Genomic DNA, 18,410 nt, shown 5'->3' on the forward strand with positions numbered 1-18,410 from the left:
TGGGTTAAAATTAAGCAGTACGTGTACGTGCCATACACTGATGTCTTTGATGATTCATGCGGCATTAGGATCGATGTTTGAAGGTAACATAGACAAAGTTATTGGCTTCCGTGTCTGCCATCACCTAATCAGCATCACTTGACAGAGTGCTGGCAATGTTTCGTCAACTAGCGATAGTTTGTGACAGATCATCACATCCATCACTAAACCCAGCCAAATGAGTGGATCCATGTGCGGCATCTCTACAGTTTTTCTGTCAGTGTGTGTGTCTCTATAAAGATATCTGAAGGATTGCCTGAAGATTCAAACGTGTATGACATTATACAATTTTATAATGTGATATAAAGAGCACAGAGGACAAGATGCATAGGCGAGTAGGCTCGAGGCAATAGTAAATGTAAGTAAACGAGGGGAAAAGTCTATAATAACATTATGAGCAAATTGGCAAGGATCACAATCAAGATGGTAATCAGGGACAATAAACAGTGAGAAAAATCATCATCAGTAGCATGTGCAAATCACATGAAGTGAAGTGAAGAGGATAAGCTGAGGATGACATATCGATCGAACGCCGACACACTGCCACCAGAGCTGTCTCCTCGCTCTCCCTCACCCAGTCCGACCCCCGCCGTAGCACCCCGACCAGCAACCCAACCATGACCTCCACCCCGCCCCACTTCGCCATTGCCGTCAGCATTGTTGTTGCCCTCTCCGCGACCTCCACCTTTCCCACGACTTCCAGCGTCGCCGCCACCACCTCACCCTCCCGTAACTACTCCCTCCGCCTTCGCCACGGCTTCCTTCTCTCCTCTCAGTACCACTGTCGCTAGCTTCGTCACCTCCTCCACGACATTCGGCTCTCCCACTATCTTGCCTTCCACCAACTGCCCGCCCCGAGGCGCTCTGACCGTCGGATCAGACTGGGCCGGACCGATCACCAGTGGGTTCTAACAGCCCGCTTCAAGAGGCTTTATGGGTAAAAACGATGACATTAATTCCACAACTTTAAACACCATTAGAATGATGATTTTTCTTCCACTAAGAAACTCAAAAAAGGTCTTTCCGCTAACTCCTCTAGCGCTCACTCTTTCGCTCGGTCTCCGTCTCCTCCTCTTCGGGTACCGATTTCTCCTTTGCTCCTTAGCGATCGCTGGTCACACAACCCAAGTTAACTTCTTTCACGTTCGAATTCGAGATTCTGTTCCTCTTTTGCCCCATTTCTCAGGAGCTCTCGAGTTAATCGTCAGAGTCAACGTGAGAGAACCTAGAGAGGAGACGTCGATGCCGATGGTAGCAAGAGAGAAATCGGTGCGATTAGGTACGAAGGGTGGCAGTAGTTTAAGATTTGAGATTTAAATGTATACATCATTGCTCTTATGGTACGTTTACAGACCAACTTGACACCGAGGCCATGCTTGACGATTTGGATTCCTTTGATGATATCCCTCTTCCCACGACGACCACCACAGGTAATCGTTATGGGGAAAACTTTATCATTTATCTTCTAAGGTTCCTTAATTTTCCTTCTTCTTTTATTGTTCTCATGATCAATGCCTATATGTACGTACGCGGGCAGAGCGAAGACCCGGAAAGTTTCGACCTAGAACTCGTGCTAAAACTGCTACTGTTGCCTCTACAACCCCCAAAAACTCTGATGATGCACAACTGGTTCCTCCATCTCCACAGCCATCAGCTCAAGATTCTGATTTTAATCTGGAGATGGAGAGAACCGGTCACGAACCTGGCCTTTCCAATTACTCTGTTGTGGCAGGTGGATTTTTGGATACTTCTCGGCAGAGTCAAGGAAGTTTAGGCCAGGTAAATATGAATATTTTGTTTTGTCACTTCTATATCTGATAGATGCTGTTAGTGAGTTATTGCTTGCAGGGTGCAGATGCTTGCTTCAGCTTGTGTTCCCCTAATGGCCCCACAAGTACATCTGGTAATTTTTGTGGTCTTCATGACTTGGATGTGTGTTCTTCCAATATATAGTTTATTTAAGTCTCTTGCTTTTTGATGATTGAATTCACATGTTAGCAGGGAATGTTGAAATCTTTTAGCCAAAAGTTGATCAACAATGCCAAAACAAGGAACTTATGACATCGTCCAATGATTTTCTTGGAATTGCGATGTCACTCGGTGTCTCAACTCTCGACTCTAGTGTCTCTCAACCAGAGGCTGTTCACTTTGAAATAAACACGGCTTATGAAGAACCGTTGATCAGTCTTGAGGCCTCTCAAGGTGAAGGATTCTCAAAGGTTTTGACATAGATCAACTTATCCTCGCTAAGTGAAATAAACAGGCAAAATCCTTTCTAATCCTGTCTATCAAATGCTTTCATTGCTCTGTATAAATTTTGATCTCTTCTTATTGTCTTTTAAATGCCATGTATCAGGCATTAGCAGAGTTCTCCACCATGAAATCTCCTCAGTATACCGGTGGAACCGCTGGTAAGTAGTATGATTAATTACTCAGGGTGCAGCGACCTAAGATTGACAATAGATGACAAACTTCGGTTTTGTTGGCATCTTAACGACTGATTATTTTTCTACTGCAAGAGGATTTTGAGTGAGTTGGTTCACAATTTTGGATTGTCTACATCAAAATCATTTTAGAATACTCATCAGTTATGTTGTGTACTATGTGCTGACATTTTTTCTTTAAATAGATGCTATGATGGAGAAGAAAATGCTTTATCTTTTTTGATAACTTGGGGTCTGCTTTTATAAGCCACAGATCTCTATGTGAATTTATATACATATATATTGTTAGTTTGGCAAGTCCCATAGTCCCACATCGAGAAAATCAGACTTGTTGTCTCGTCTTGGAACTATAAATAAGGGTTTGGGCTTTGAAGTCAGATGCACCACAAGAGGTACCATAAGTGGCACCACAAGAAAAACCTAAGTGTTTGCTTGGTTTAAGTCCATACTCAGTTAAATAGTTTGGACTTATAGTTTGGTTTTTCTTGTTTAGTATTTTCGGATGTTTTATGGCCTAGGAACATCTTCCTAAGGCATTTGTAATTGTCTCTCTTTTATAGTAGTGATTTGCTCCTCTTTCGTCCGTGGATGTAGGTCAAAGTCAATTGATCGAACCACGTAAATTTGGTGTTCTTATTGCTTCTTTTATTCTTTCGCTTTATTGTCTTTGTCGGTTTGTCAAAATTATCCTTTGGTAAATTTCCTGGGGCTAGCTCTAACAAACTGGTATCAGAGCCTGGTTCTGGGATCTTTTGGCAACAATGACAATATCAAAGATCGTTGTCAAAAAATTCGACAGAAATGTCAACTTCGGCATGTGGCAACTTAAGATGGAAGCCATTCTGGTTCAAGACGGAGTTGATTTGGCACTACAGGGGGCTGAGAACATTCCAGATGGTACGTCAATGGAAGATCTTACGGGTATGGATAAGAAGGCCCGATCCAGCATTATTCTAAATCTCTCTGATGAGGTTTTACGGGAGGTAGCTACGGAGACTACGGCTAAGAGCATGTGGGACAAGCTTAAAGCCTTGTACATGAAGAGGACAGTGGAGAATCGTCTCTACTTGAAACAGAGTTTGTATATGCTTCGGATGATTGAAGGTATATCTATACTCTTGCATCTTGATAAGTTTGATTCTTTGGTTATGGATTTGGAGAATATAGATGCAAAAATTGATGATGAGGATAAGGCTTTGTTACTCTTGTGTTCTCTTCCCCAATCTTTTAAGCATTTCCGTGATATTTTGATTTATGGAAAAGAAACAATTTTGTATCAAGAAATTAAATCTGCACTGAAATCTAAGGAGCAGATAGACAAGAATATCACTGGGGAAAGGAGAGAGAATCAGGCTGAGGGTCTGGTTATTAGGGGGAGAATGAATAAAAAAGAATTTGACAGTAGTAGATCTAAATCTAGATCTAAATCCAGACATAGAAATTTGGAATGCAGATATTGTCATAAAATGAGGCACATTAAATCTGATTGCTTTAAATTGAAAAATAAATTAAAGCAAAAGGAAAAATTAGTTGAGAAAACTATTGAATCCGCTGAAGTTAGTGTAGCAACTGATGAGTTGTTCTTATCACATGTGTCCCAATAGGGATTTGTTTTCCACGTATGAATCTTGTAATGGTGGAATTGTTTTAATGGGCAATAATGTCGCATGTGATGTTGTTGGTAGAGGCACAATCCGAATTAAAATGCATGATGGTATTGTGAGGACGCTCACTAATGTTAGACATGTTCCTGATTTAAAAAAGAATCTCATCTCTTTAGGCACCCTAGAGGCCCTTGGGTGTAAATACACAGCTGAAGGTAGAGTTATGAAAGTTTCTAGAAGTGCCCTTATTGTTATGAAAGCTTGTAGGTCTGGTAGCTTGTATATTCTGCAGGGAACTACTGTCACAGGTTCGGTTGCAGTTTCGTCATCATCATTGTCTGATTCTGACATCACCAAATTATGACATATGCGTTTGGGTCATATGAACGAAAAAGGTTTGAGCATATTGAGCAAAAGGGGTCTACTTTGCGGACAGAGTACTGGGCCACTTGATTTTTGTGAACACTGCATTTTTGGAAAGTAGAAAAGAGTCAGCTTCACTTCTCCGGCAGTTCACAAAACGAAAGGTACTCTTGACTATATTCATTCAGACCTTTGGGGTCCAGCTCAAGTTCAGTCTAAGGGTGGTGCCAGGTATATGTTGACTTTCATTGATGATTATTCCAGGAAAGTTTGGGTTTATTTTTTGAAGCATAAAAATGATGTTTTTTCTAACATTTAAACAATGGAAGGCTTTGATTGAGAAGCAAACAGGTAAACAGATTAAGCGGCTTCGAACAGATAATGACATGGAGTTTTGTGAAGGTGACTTTAATGAATTTTGCAAAAATGAAGGAATCGTTCGGCATCGCACTATTAGGATGACGCCTCAGCAAAATAGTGTGGCCGAACGTATGAACATAACACTTTTGGAGAGAGCAAGGTGTATGATCTCAAATACAGGGTTGACAAAGGACTTTTGGGCAGAGGCAATTAATTTGGCCTGTTACGTTGTCAACCGCGCTCCGTCTGCAGCACTTAACTTTAAAACTCCGGAGGAAGTTTGGTCAGGTACTCCTGCTGATTACTCTGATTTAAAAATTTTTGGGTGTCCAGCATACATGCATGTAAATGAAGAAAAATTAGAGCCTCGAGCGAAAAAGTGCATTTTCCTTGGGTATGCTTCTGGGGTGAAAGGATACAAATTATGGTTTTCTGATCCCAAATCCCCAAAATTTGTAATCAGTAGAGATGTTACTTTTGATGAATTATCTATGTTATCGTCTAAAGAGGAATCTACTAGTTGTACAAATGATAGTGCGCAGAAGCAGGTGGAGCTTGAGATTGGTAGTTCTGATTCTTTTCAGTCGAACTCTTCTACTCAAAGAATGATAGTAGATGGTCCCGAGTTTACTGACGCAGATGATCCAGAAGAAGAGCAATACTCCATAGCCAAGGATAGACCACGGAGAGATATTCGACCACCACAAAGATATGCAAATTTGGTTGCATATGCTTTGTCTGTTGCAGAAGAGACAAGTGAAGTTGGTGAGCCTACTTCCTACTCAGATACAGTTTCTTGTGATAATTCTGCTAAGTGGTTGATTGCAATGAATGAATAAATTGAGTCTCTCCATCGGAATAGAACTTGGGATCTTGTGAAGTCGCTTCGGGTAAGAAAATTGTTGGATGCAAATGGGATACCATTGCTGAGGGAAAGGTCCTTGTTCAGAAAATTCATACAAAGGACAATCCTACTGATATGTTTACGAAGCCTCTTCCGGTTTACAAGTTCAAGCAGTGCTTGGACTTAGTTGGTGTTCATTGTTGGTGATTGCCCGTTAGGGCTGTTATGAAGAAGGTGGAGCAAGTTTTGTTGGGACATGCCAAGGTGGAGATTTGTTAGTTTGGCAAGTCCCAGTCCCACATCGAGAAAATCAGACTTGTTGTCTCGTCTTGGAACTATAAATAAGGGCCTGGGCTTTGAAGTCAGATGCACCACAAGAGGTACCATAAGTGGCACCACAAGAAAAACCTAAGTGTTTGCTTGGTTTAAGTCCATACTCAGTTAAATAGTTTGGACTTATAGTTTGGTTTTTCTTGTTTAGTATTTTCGGGTGTTTTATGGCCTAGGAACATTTTCCTAAGGCATTTGTAATTGTCCCTCTTTTATAGTAGTGATTTGTTTCTCTTTCGTCCGTGGATGTAGGTCAAAGTCAATTGACAGAACCACGTAAATCTGGTGTTCTTGTTGCTTCTTTTATTCTTCCGCTTTATTGTCTTTGTCGGTTTGCCAAAATTATCCTTTGGTAAATTTCCTAGGGCTAGCTCTAACATATACCGCATTCTTAAGTTTCAGAAATTCAACCTTCATGGGTTATCATATATAGGCCAACTGATGTATGTTCAATCTCATGGTCTTTGATCCTTACAAAGTTCATGCTTTTCATACATTTGTAGGTATCGATGGCAACACTTCTTTTTGGTTTTTCTTTTCATCACTTAGTGAAAACTTTAAAGTGCATTTCCCACCTTCCTTTTCTTGTAGGTGTCCGACGAGCAGGCAAGTTTCAACCAGAAAACATCTCACAACCAAACAAGGGAACAGCTAAGTCTGTTTCTTTCATTTCTTCTGAGGCTTCTGACTGTCATTCCTTCCATGGGATCCTTTTCTGAGACAATGGATATTTCCTCTGTACAAATGATGACCGATGTACATGAAGATGACCCTTTACATTCAGTATCCACAATCCCAGACTGCATTGCAGGATTTCAGATGGATCACATGATAGGGTCGGAAAAGAGGTAAAATTTCTTTCTTTTGTGTCCATATATCAGCAAAACTTGTTATATGGATATTCCATTTGTTATTCAGTCAAATCAAACTAAGTTTTGAGCCTTTCAGTATTCCTTCCCAACTAGCCACAGCTTTAGCTACTTATCAAGCTTCTGTTATGTTGAATGACTGTTCAAATCGTGCTACTTTCTAGTCTCATATTGGTTTTCCTTTCAGATGTGGCGTAGTACCAAAATATGAGGCATCAGAAGCATTAGTTCTGCTGTTAGTATTTAGTTATTGTTGCTGCCAAAACTCTTATTTTATCAGGATTCTGGTACTATTACGCTAACTCTTTGGAGTGTCATGCTTGAATGAGGAGTCTCTTCAAAACTGGAGAATATTACATCGAGTAGAGTTAAAACCCCATTTTGCATTGAAAGTTGCAGAAATATTTTCTGGGTTATCTCTTGCTTTTTTGATAAATTAGTCCACTTTTTTTCTGAACGAGCGGGAAGTCTTTGTTATTCAACAAGGATTAATAATTTGACACTAGCAAATGGTCATTAGCTTTTTGTATCTTGTTGGTCAGGATTAGTGATTAAAATGTATGCAATAGTTAAATTATGAAGTAAGACGATCAAATAAATATGGAAATTATGAAGGTTAATTCTACCTGTGATGGTGATTGGTTAGATTGGAAGGGTAGTTGGTGAGATTTTCTTGCTAACATTGATGCTAAAACTGGAACTTTCATCACCTCCAGAGGAACTATGTTAAGACAAACCATAATGAGGTTTGGTACTTCTTGACTATGCTGGTTGTGGAAATTGGTATTTCTGACAACCATTGGCTTCTCATCCAAGTCTGGCCCTTTCTTGTTAAGGTTAGCTTGTTGGTTGTGTCATGTTTCAGATATACCCTTCTGATTTTAGAAAATAGGAGATAAACTAAAAATCCCATAGGTAGGTGAAATCATGCATCGAGACAGATGTAATCTGTCTTGATGGATGTTGTCTTTCTTAAGCAGACAATGAAGCCTTTTTTTAAATTCGCTGACAACAGCACATGGAAATAAATGGTTTATCTGTGTGTTTAGAGTGTTGCTCTCCACGTGTTCAAAATTATGGAAGGAGAAGTTTCAGTCTCCTATTAGATACTGATGTGTTATTTTACTTGAGTTGCACCACATCAGTATTGAAATTCGAAGTGATTCTTTGCTTGCTATTGCTTATTAATTTGGCATTCACTTATTTTGGGATTCACCTCAAATCAATCTTTTCAATTATCCATTATGCAAGTGCACTTGCAGTGTGATTTGTATCAAATCCTTTTACAGATGATGCAGCTCAAAACTCGGACAGAGTTGACCAATGAAACAACAGATGATGGTCTAGTGATTATATCACATGATACAGTTGGTAAAAATTGAGTTTTCCTTTGAAGATCTGTCCAAAACTGAATCTGCTTGAACCCCTGAACCCCACGCTTGTATGTGGTATGCTGTTTATGCAGGAGGAAAGGGGAGTATTTAGAAAGAAGAGCAACAGGAGAATGGTTGTGATGTTGAGGACCCTGTGGAGTTCAATGATTCAAAATGTGAAGTTAACAGTCCTTCAAATGTTACCGGAGTGTCAAAAGTGTATTTGAGTGTGATGGCTCTCACCCTGAAGACACGGAAATATGGGAGATCTGAAGCATAGAGCGATTCTTATTCTGCCTTCCTGAGGAGTATGCTAGTGATCGAGAACCAACTTGGAGTTCTTTCCATGATGCTTGCATCCAACTGTTCCTTTGAGAATTTCTTTTAGCGCAAAAGCCAACCACAACAAAACAACATTGTATCCTTTGCTTGAGGAAAAAGTGTTGACCAGGTATGACTTTGCTGATTGCATTTCTGCACCAGATTCAACTTAGGAGTATGTAATAATTTTTTTGGCTGTACACGGATGCTAATTCTCTCCGTTCACGATCTCTTTCAAGTTTTTCTTTTTCTCAATCTGGCACAGTCACAGATTGCATTTGAAGAAGTCGAGGTGTATCATCTAATGCTACATGTCAATTTAAAGCATCAGTCGCTGTTCATGTCTCCAGATACCATTACTTTGAAGTTGACTCTTTTAGTCCTGATTCATCAATGAACCTTAATTCCCATGACTCATTTTCTTTGAACTGCTACTTGTTTTGCTGCCTGCACACTTTATAAACCCTCGAAAGCCATCGATGAATCTGTATAGATATACATATTAATCGATGGCTTTCATCAGTTGGACCCTTGCGCACTTATGCTGTTGGCATCGATGGCATGAACATTATTGACTGTGGAACCCATTCCCAGCCGAAAGTAGAGCTCATCTATTGTTGATCCATATTTCTACGGAAGCTTTAATTATTGCATTCGATCACTCGAATCTTCTACGCTCAGAAAATAAAACAACCCGTCCAACTTGGACAGGAACCTGTCCATCAAATAATTGCCACACTATGAGCTCTAGGTTGAAGACTGGACTTCTTTGGAAGAATGTCTTTTCTGTGTTCACTGTTCCTTGATGCAAGATTTCTAGACATTAAATGTCACATATCATGTATGAATTAGAACAAATGAGTAGGGTTGCGAGACTAACAGGGGAGAAGGTCTAAGAAACGACATAAAAGTGGAGTATGCATGTAAACATATATTTGTTTTCCTCGGTTTCATTTGCTTTCACGTTTAGAAGATTACACCAACACACAAAAAAGAAGGCAAACAGAGCACAAACTCCTATCCTGTACTGTCAGTACTCCAACGAGGATGCACGGATAAGAAGAAGGGAATCATCGATAAGAGAGGGTGGCAGATGGGAAAACACCAAGTGAGTTGGAAGAAGCGAAGGGGAAGAACTCGCTCCCGTCCTCTTCGTAATTAGACCGGTTCATCACCCTTGTCGACGAGATGCGCCGGTCCACCGCCGCCGCTCAACGCGCCTGGTTGCCTCTCTTCTGCGTGCTTCTCCTCCTCCTCCTCTTCTCTCTGTTTGCTACAGCTGCGGTTGAAGATGGTAAGTCTCGTTTTCGGTTCCTGACTTCATCCATGGCATCGAAGGTCTTGTGACGGGTACATGTTGTCCCCGGTGTCTTCGTTTTATGATAAATGATGCAATGCAGCCCTCGAAACCATCTGCGAGTGCAAGTCCTGAGATTATTTATATAATGTAATTTGCCTGCTTGCTTTTGTGCTGCTGTTTTTATGGGAGAATGTGGTATGTTCCTTCCTCCCAGAGTATGGTGAGAGGAGAAGAAAGACATCTCTAAAGCTATTTAGGAAAGCAATGCTTTTAGATGTAGACATGGATGGTAATCGCAACTGTCATCACTCACTCTGTAGGTTTGCTTAACAATGGAGATTTCGAGACAGTAGGTGCCGTCTCAACCGGTGGCAAGGGTGACGGAATCACCTCCTTCCCTGGCTGGACTGTCAATGGGACGGTGGAACTCGTCGAATCTGGTCAAAAGCAAGGCGGCATGATCCTCATAGTCCCCCAAGGTTAGCCATCGAGTCCCTTCGTTTCAGGGCGCAAGATTTGGCTTTGGGGAGGAGGAAGGTGAGTGGGGAGTGAACGCAGCATGATACGGATGCAGGGGTGCACGCGGTGCGGCTGGGGAACGACGCAGAGATATCGCAGAGCCTGCAGCTGGAGAAGGGGGCGACGTACGCGGTGACGTTTAGCGCGGCGCGGACGTGCGCGCAGCTGGAGACGCTGAACGTGTCGGTGTGGCCGGCGTCGCAGGCGGTGGACCTGCAGACGCTGTACAGCGTCGAGGGGTGGGACGCCTATGCCTGGGCGTTCCAGGCGCCGGCGGAGGCCGAGGTCGACGGGGCGGAGTCGAGGCTGAGCTTTAGGAACCCCGGCATGGAGGACGACCCCACCTGCGGTCCCATCATCGACGATGTCGCCATCAAGAAGCTCTTCGCTCCCGAGAGACCCCAAGGTATGCTGAACGATCCAATTCCTCTGATCTCAGTATTTACGTCCGCATTGGATGGTTGATCGTGCTCTGAGTGCACTGCAGACGATGCCGTCGTCAATGGCGACTTCGAGGAAGGCCCGTGGATGTTACCCAACTCCAGCCTCGGCGTGCTCCTCCCCACCAACCTCGACGAGGAGACGTCCGCCCTCCCCGGCTGGATGGTGGAGTCCAACCGCGCCGTGCGCTACATCGACTCCTACCACTTCGACGTCCCGCAGGGGAAGCGCGCCGTCGAGCTGCTGTCGGGAAAGGAAGGGATCATCTCCCAGATGGTGGAGACAACCCCTCAGAAGCAGTACAGCCTCACCTTCACGGTCGGGGCCGCTGGCGACTCCTGCCAGGCGCCCATGGCCATCATGGCCTTCGCGGGGGACCAGGCGCAGAGCTTCCACTACTCGCCCAAGGGCAACGCGACCCACCAACCTGCCAACGTCACGTTCACGGCGCGGGCCGAGAGGACACGCATCGCCTTCTACAGCGTGTACTACAATACGAGGAGCGACGACCGGAGCTCGCTCTGCGGGCCGGTGGTGGACGAGGTGAGGGTGCGGGGAGTCTCCAAGGCAGCCGCGAGTAGCTCCAAATGGGTTGCATGTCTTCTCAGTCTGGCCGTGCCCGTGCTTATGGTGTTCTTCTGAGTCTTCGCTCTCCTCCGAGTCAAAATAATATTAATGGATATCCTATTAATCAATCATCATCAAGCACCGATGACGCTTTTCATTGCACTGAGCCATGCTTTCATGAAAATGGGCCGGCCCAAGATCCGATCAACACACTCGTCAATCCAGCCCATGACTCATGTCGGTTGACCTTAGTGGCCCGGCCCAAATCGAGTATCATTCTGATACCACACCCACTAACGCGAATTGATCCGAACCAAAAGTGAAAGCTCATCCGATTCAAATCATTGGTTTCAACCCAATAGCAATTGGAACTTAGATTAAACCGAATCCAAATGCAACTCGAGAATCCACATTTCTATTCGAACCATCTCAATCTCAACTAAAAGACAGCCAAACTCGTACGTCTGAACTCAAATCGAAATCTGACTCGAGTACCTAAAGGCCATTCGGACCCGGTTCAAGCGGTTCGGATAATCTAAAAACCCAAAATTAGCAAGCTTAGATGTACAGCATCCCCACTGAAAATTTTCTGAGCGACGTGGCACCTCACGGGTCAGTGTAGGGACCCACTTTCTTGATTTCGTATGCGCGGGTCACTTTGCAGCGGGCCCATATGAGTCACCACGTCACCCTGAAGAAAAATCATGGTTTATTCAGCCCATTGAAATTGCTTCATCGCTGCCTCCAAGCATCGACGTCGTTTGTTCCCATGCAATGGCTCTTCTTCTGTTGCTTGTGCCTTCTCGGGCATGGCTTGCAAGATCCTTATCCACAGCCCCGTCTCTCCATTCATTCGCTGAACCCAGCTCACTCCTCCCCTCGGGTCTCTATGAGACAGAGAGAAAGATACTTTGGCACCGGAAAAAGCAAAGACTCTCCGTCTCAATCATCTTCTCCAATTCTATAGCTTAGGAAGACGCTGTCGTCCACTTGGGAAGATATTTAATAAACCCAATGGTGGAGTTTGTTCTCATGCAATGCGATATTCGCTGGCTAGTCTCGTTGCTGCTCCTGTCTTCTCCTGCATGCTTCGGCAATCTCCTTACAGTTAGGTCACTGCTAAGAAAGCTAACGCGTAGACACTAGTATATCGTAATTTCGTCTTCATCTTTGCTAAAGGTATCGCGCAGATCTCTCTCTCTCTCTCTCTCTTTCTCTGTCCAAAGAATTTCACGTAGCATTAATTGTAAGAAGACCCAAGTGTCCACAAGATGATCCACGTACGTCGAAGAAGATCTGCTTTCAGCACCTTTCGGAGAACTTGCCACCGTGCCAAGAATGCCTGAACTGCATGTCGTAAGTGACACCTGAATCAGCTTCATCTCTTCAAAACGCTCGATTGATATGACTCGCAAAGTATGAGAGAACAATTTGCGAGCATAACCAGTCTCGGAGGACGTACTTCTTCACGGAACCAAAACAGTGGATGGGTAAATGTTTCCTCACGATTCAAAAGATTGATTCATGCACACGATTGAAGGGCAAATCATGATCCGATAGAGCAAATCATGATACAAAAAGATTGATGACCAATTACCTTCATTCATTCGCACGATTGAAGGGCAATCAAACCCTCATCAACATACATAGATAGATATAAAACAACTTCATAGTATATATCTTCGCCTTAGACGATCCATCCTTCCCAACGTAGCATTATGATTCAGAAGAAACTAATATCTTTTTATTACTTATTCGAATCGAATCATTCCAGATCCGTCAAATTAATCACGATGTCGCTTTTATTTGATATATCTAACCATCTCTCTCTCTCTCTCTGTCAATTATATTAGAAATATATAATTATCTGGCATTTTTCTTGCAACGATTTATCCTAATTTTTATTTGTCTGTATTTTGGATTTTTGAATTAATTTTTTTTATTCAACTTAAGCTCCTTGTCTAAGTTTCCTCTAATTATGTCTCCATGTCGGCACCTAATCAACAACAAAAAATCGTGTAGTGTAAGCCAAATAAAATGGACCACCTTACACTTCATATATCCTTCCTTATATTTATCTGGAATAATAATAATAAATAAATAAATAAAAGCATCAGAAATAAGAAAAGGAAAGGGACCATCTTGAGAGAGATGGCCAACTCAGTTGCTGCTCCTGCCAATGCTTCGGTCAGCATGAGACTTTTATGTTTGACTCCATCTAGTTCTTCTTCATGCCTACCGTAATCATGTCCGAGTACTGATCTCCTCGAGTTCACAATAATGCACTGAAACCTGACCGAGTCACATCACATCCGAAGCCACTCTTTCTCTCAAATTATTGCTCTCATGCGCTCTCACCAGTTGAGCACAATGATACAACTCAGGTCCTGATACTATGGCAGATCAACCACATGCACTCTGCTCACCAACTGTAGTTTTCTCCTTGGAGTCTACTCGTACACAAGCCCACAGTTCCCTCCTCAACTGCAAGCAGATTAGAACAAAGGAAAAAAAAAAAAAAAGCAAGGAAAGATGCAGCTAGCAAAAGCAAGTCGTATGCACAAGGAGCTGACAATGCCCAATCTTCACAACAGATCTGGACAAAACACACTGAGAGGATAGGTGGTGGGAGAAGGCGAGTTGCCCACGTACTCCGATTCCAAGCCATTCCTGAAGTAGAAGAGGGCATGCATGCACCTAATCTGCTCACCCTTTCAGTTCTTCTCACATTGGAGCTTCTTTCGCTTTTCCCTCTTGTCTTCCTGCGAAGCTGTGAATGATGATGAGCACTTCGGTCATGTCTTCTGCAGTGGCCATGATTGGGTCGGCTTTGTCTTCGTTGGAGTGTTGCGGCCTCCCCCTACAGCTTACATGCATTGAACCGAAGCATCTCCATGGGGACTACCTGACCAGCTGCTGTCATCCTTGCGAAGGGTTCATGTGCACGTGCGAGCTTCGAGCCTCCATCTCCATGGACCGGTTATGAAGGATAGATTCCATTTTACTACTGTTATGCAAGCATGCCATCTCTACGCATCGGGACAAGCGATGTTCGAGTGGGTTGAAACCGAAGAAGCCTGTATGTATATCATCATAAATTTTTTATCTGATGTAATAATTAGCAATGGTATGATGGTTTGACTTCCGAAATTAGGGAAGTCAGTCAATTACTGAGACAATTTTGAGAGGAAACTAAATTTACTCTCTCTCTCTCCTTTTTTTTTTTTTTTCTTTTGAGAGAGAGAATGAGTAGGAGAAGCTGTTCCTCATGTCTTTGTTTACGTAAATGAAATATTTTTATCAAAAGGAAATTGCCAAGTGAATCTTGAGAATTCATTTTCATGCTATATTATTAACAAGTAGAGGAGTGAAAAATGCATATGGTTTTCAATCTTGATAAACTTGAAACATTATATATATATATATATATATATATATGTATAAAAGGTTGGCAGACAACTCTTTATTGAAATAAAAATAACACATTAATAAAACCTTATGAATCGTTCACTAAATTTTGTTAGATTTTGTAAAGCTCCACATAAAACACAAGAATTAAACTTTCAATAATCAAGAGAAATTAGTAGAGTAGTAACCAACTTGGGGAGACTTAATACCAAAATTGACAAGCCAGTAGTTTTATCTATTATTTGTTAAATGTGAACGCTTTGAATTCCTTTTGCCCATTATCATGTGAGAAGTAAGCTTTGTTAGGATCAAGTCTATTTTGAAAATCTTCTTACTTTCCATGAAAACCAATGAGTTTAACTTAGAAAGCTCATGAGTAAACATAGTGAAAGATAAAGGTAGTGAAAGAAGTAAGCAAGTAGGTAGTTTACAATAAAGATAAATAACAAGAATAGAAATGCAAACCAAGTTTTATAGTGGTTTAATCGTTATGACGTATAGCCATTCTCAATTCATCTTAAAAGTCGAAAAGAGCTATTTCTCTTCGGTATTAAACCAAACGAGAAAAAAAACGTGACTCTGATACCAACTATTATGATTTAGTTGACACTAAGAGGGGGGGTGAATTAATACAGTGATAAAAATCACGTCGAGTCAGAAATCTCGTTCGATAAAAAACCATTTCAACAAAGCCCATATATAAAATATATTTTATTTGAAAGCATACAGAAGCATAGTGAAAGGAAAGTAGTTTGGAAAGTAAAAAGCAAAATAGAAATACGATCATTGTGATATACATCCACTCCTAATTCCTCTTCACTCGAGGCCATCAATTTCCACTACCGATATTCTTTCAATGGGCGAAAATCAACTATCATTTTATACTCGTTCTCCTTTTCATGAGTTTAGGAGATAATTCTTACGAGCTTATCTTTCTTAGACCTCACTTCTCCCTTTAGACGAATTTTTAAATATTAGGAAGACGTGATCCTAAATCCTAAGAGAGTTTTTCCATTTTTCTCAAGTATTCTTTCCTCCCTTTTTCAACTCAATTTTATGCTCAATTATTGCTACTCCATGCAAGAATAGTCGGGGTATTTATAAATCCCAAATGACTTCAAAATTGGAGTAAAAAAAGTCTTATCCCGGGTAGTGGTATTACTACCGCTTGACACTGTCTTGGAGACTGTCTCGGTGCCATCGCCTAACCTAACTTTTGAGTCATTGAATGAGCTTTTCTTTTAGCCCAAAACAATCCCAATTCAGGCTTAGTTGGATCATAATTGAGTTGGCTTAAGTACATTCTAAACCAACCCAATTACGACCTAAAATAACATATAAATTATTACGAAGCACAAATTATTTGTTGTCCTGTATGTCATTGGTTCTTCCGATGCTTCGTCCGATCCTTCGACGTATTGTCCTTTCTTTTGATATATTACCCAATCGGTATGTTGACACTCGCAACTTTCGATCTCCTTAGCGCAATGTCCGATCCTTCGGCCCGATGCTCAAATTCACAGCTCAAAACCTTCTGCCGACACGTCGATCGATCAACCGCCCCGATATCTAATCTTCTGACATGTTCAACTCCGACCCAGCATCCGATTCCTCCTACTTTAATCAATTTACCTCTCCTTGATCGAAGCTAATCCTATGTCACTCAAAACAGATCATAGCATTATCAATTGGTTTAATCATCAAAATTCTAGATTTAACAAGCTTTTCAATTTACATTTTCACTATATATTTTCTTTAAATTTTTTTTCTTGCGAGAGAAAAAAAATTATGCTAATGCATCGATCACAGAATCATGCATTCTTTTTAGATAGAATTCTATCCACTTGAAATATCCTTTCTCTTTCGTCGAAAGTATCATATCAGATTTAGAGTGGAAAAGAAAATTTTAATTAAAGTTATTATCGATAGGCTACAGACTCAGAGCGGTAAATATATTATTTCCATATAAATAATATGGAAATGCTCCTTAAATTAAAATGTCAATATTAGTGCCTGACTTATGTGGAAGTACATCGACTTTGGAGAATATTTATAAAAATTGAAATTTTATAATGGTATATACAAAAATTTACATATTATTGAATGTAGGATTATTACATCCCAACAATAATTACATAAAATATCAAAGGAAAAAAATGAATATAATTATAACGCATCGAAATGACAACAAATTATATATATATATATATATATATATATATATATATATATATATATATATATATATATATATATTCACGATCTCATATCCTTCAAAATCTTTCCAAACCTAATTTGGATTTGTATATTTTTACAAATATACATTCCAAATCGATTGGTCTTTCCTTGTTGAAAAATACCTTACCTATGTCAACCATATCAGTGAAGTTTAACAGCTACAAGTCCAGCGATGGACTCATCCGTGTGCTTGATTTCTCTTATCTCTACCCTAAGACAGTTTAAGAATGAGAAGTTTTATGATACAGTTTCAAAACAAAGCAGTTTTGATTCGTATTTTGAAATTTTGAGAACCGGAATCGAGTCGTATAGAAACTGAAATGAGAATTGACGGTTATGATTTTAGTTTGAACCGTTAGTTTTTAATTTTTTAAATTAAAAATAATTTTAATAATAATAAAACATAATTTAGAAAATAATATATATATATATATATATATATTTATTTATTTAATGAACCACTATTCAAGAATCGTCGATTTCAATTAAAAAAAAAATTCAGAAACCTTAACTGAACCGTCATTTCGATTCAGTTTGAAACGTATGTGCGAAGACCGTCACACGTGCAAAAGATGACATCTCCATCGATGTGGCCATTCGTAGACCTTCCGCGATGGAATTCGCATGCAGGCGTTCTCATGATAATTGTTTTCCATGGGTGACTTGGTCCACCTAAACAGGAGATCGCCCTCAATAATTCATTTTATGTTCTTCTCCATTGTGGCTACTAAATGCCAACGGATACAACCTTTAAAGCACGTTGTATCGAATCATATGATTCGATACTTCACCGAACGAACGGGTTCGACAATTTAATTTGATTTAGCAGAGTTTGATCTGTTTTGATTTCTTCTTTCTTTTAATCCAACCAGTCAAACCTTATGTCATAGCTTGAGATAATACGTATATAAATAAATATATGGAATCAATGAGACTCGCCTGCCAAACCGCGTGCACATTCTCTGTGGAACGAGTTGCTTTGACATTTCATTTGCGCAAAGCAAATGCTCGTCGGCGACTCTGTGCAGCCGGCTCAAGGTTTATCACAGGTCATCCGACCTTTGTTGCTTTGCTGTTTGTGCGTCAAAGACTTTCTGCAGCCGGCTCGAGGTTTGCAGTAACTTAATGATTGCTTGAATCATCATCGCTTGACAAAACGAGCCCATGAAGATGAAAGCAAGCCTTTGTTTAATGGGAGATGCACATCCTTTTCTTCGCCGCACTCTCGGGGACAACATACACGTGAAGGGTTGGAGGATGAAGAGGAGGTGAAACGTTTGACTACCACCTTAAAATGCAGGCCTTCTTGCTCAAGAACTTGTCCACAGACCTATTACATCACGCATAAAAAGGTCAAGCGGCTGACAGACACATAAGGTTCATGTATGAA

At 41.0% G+C, this 18,410-nt stretch overlaps 2 protein-coding genes across 6 annotated transcripts; both read left to right on the plus strand.

Annotated features, from left to right (window-relative positions):
• The first annotated feature begins 431 nt into the window (after positions 1-431).
• On the plus strand, positions 432-8,945 carry LOC135585739 (uncharacterized). 5 transcript variants are annotated; one of them, XM_065148250.1, is made up of 10 exons: positions 432-1,118; positions 1,226-1,318; positions 1,392-1,469; positions 1,577-1,818; positions 1,895-1,942; positions 2,038-2,302; positions 2,396-2,450; positions 6,576-6,832; positions 8,143-8,224; positions 8,319-8,945. In XM_065148250.1, the coding sequence occupies exons 2-6, from the start codon at positions 1,282-1,284 to the stop codon at positions 2,098-2,100; spliced, it is 468 nt and encodes a 155-aa protein (XP_065004322.1). In that variant the 5' UTR covers positions 432-1,118; positions 1,226-1,281; the 3' UTR covers positions 2,101-2,302; positions 2,396-2,450; positions 6,576-6,832; positions 8,143-8,224; positions 8,319-8,945. The 5 variants fall into 5 exon arrangements, with proteins under 5 accessions (XP_065004322.1, XP_065004317.1, XP_065004318.1 ...); XM_065148245.1 differs by having other exon boundaries at positions 444-1,318; XM_065148246.1 differs by having other exon boundaries at positions 459-1,318; positions 2,041-2,302.
• Positions 8,946-9,618: 673 nt separating this feature from the next.
• LOC135636530 (protein BIIDXI-like) lies at positions 9,619-11,502 on the plus strand. Its single transcript, XM_065148244.1, has 4 exons — positions 9,619-9,841; positions 10,168-10,326; positions 10,422-10,772; positions 10,854-11,502. Exons 1-4 carry the CDS (start codon positions 9,736-9,738, stop codon positions 11,447-11,449), a joined length of 1,212 nt encoding a protein of 403 aa, XP_065004316.1. The 5' UTR covers positions 9,619-9,735; the 3' UTR covers positions 11,450-11,502.
• The last annotated feature ends 6,908 nt before the right edge of the window (positions 11,503-18,410 follow it).

The sequence above is a fragment of the Musa acuminata genome, chromosome BXJ3-4 (genome assembly GCF_036884655.1).
Source record: "Musa acuminata AAA Group cultivar baxijiao chromosome BXJ3-4, Cavendish_Baxijiao_AAA, whole genome shotgun sequence".
Taxonomy (NCBI): domain Eukaryota; kingdom Viridiplantae; phylum Streptophyta; class Magnoliopsida; order Zingiberales; family Musaceae; genus Musa; species Musa acuminata.

Bases quoted from the DNA above. Each gene is read 5' to 3' on its own strand.
- LOC135585739 (XM_065148245.1), top strand. From the start codon at position 973: ATGGGTAAAAACGATGACATTAATTCCACAACTTTAAACACCATTAGA. The intron at 1,470-1,576 runs GTAATCGTTATG...GTACGCGGGCAG, and splicing joins TCCCACGACGACCACCACAG to AGCGAAGACCCGGAAAGTTT. The intron at 1,819-1,894 runs GTAAATATGAAT...TGCAGGGTGCAG, and splicing joins GTCAAGGAAGTTTAGGCCAG to ATGCTTGCTTCAGCTTGTGT.
- LOC135636530 (XM_065148244.1), top strand. From the start codon at position 9,736: ATGCGCCGGTCCACCGCCGCCGCTCAACGCGCCTGGTTGCCTCTCTTC. The intron at 10,327-10,421 runs GTTAGCCATCGA...ATACGGATGCAG, and splicing joins GATCCTCATAGTCCCCCAAG to GGGTGCACGCGGTGCGGCTG. The intron at 10,773-10,853 runs GTATGCTGAACG...AGTGCACTGCAG, and splicing joins CGCTCCCGAGAGACCCCAAG to ACGATGCCGTCGTCAATGGC.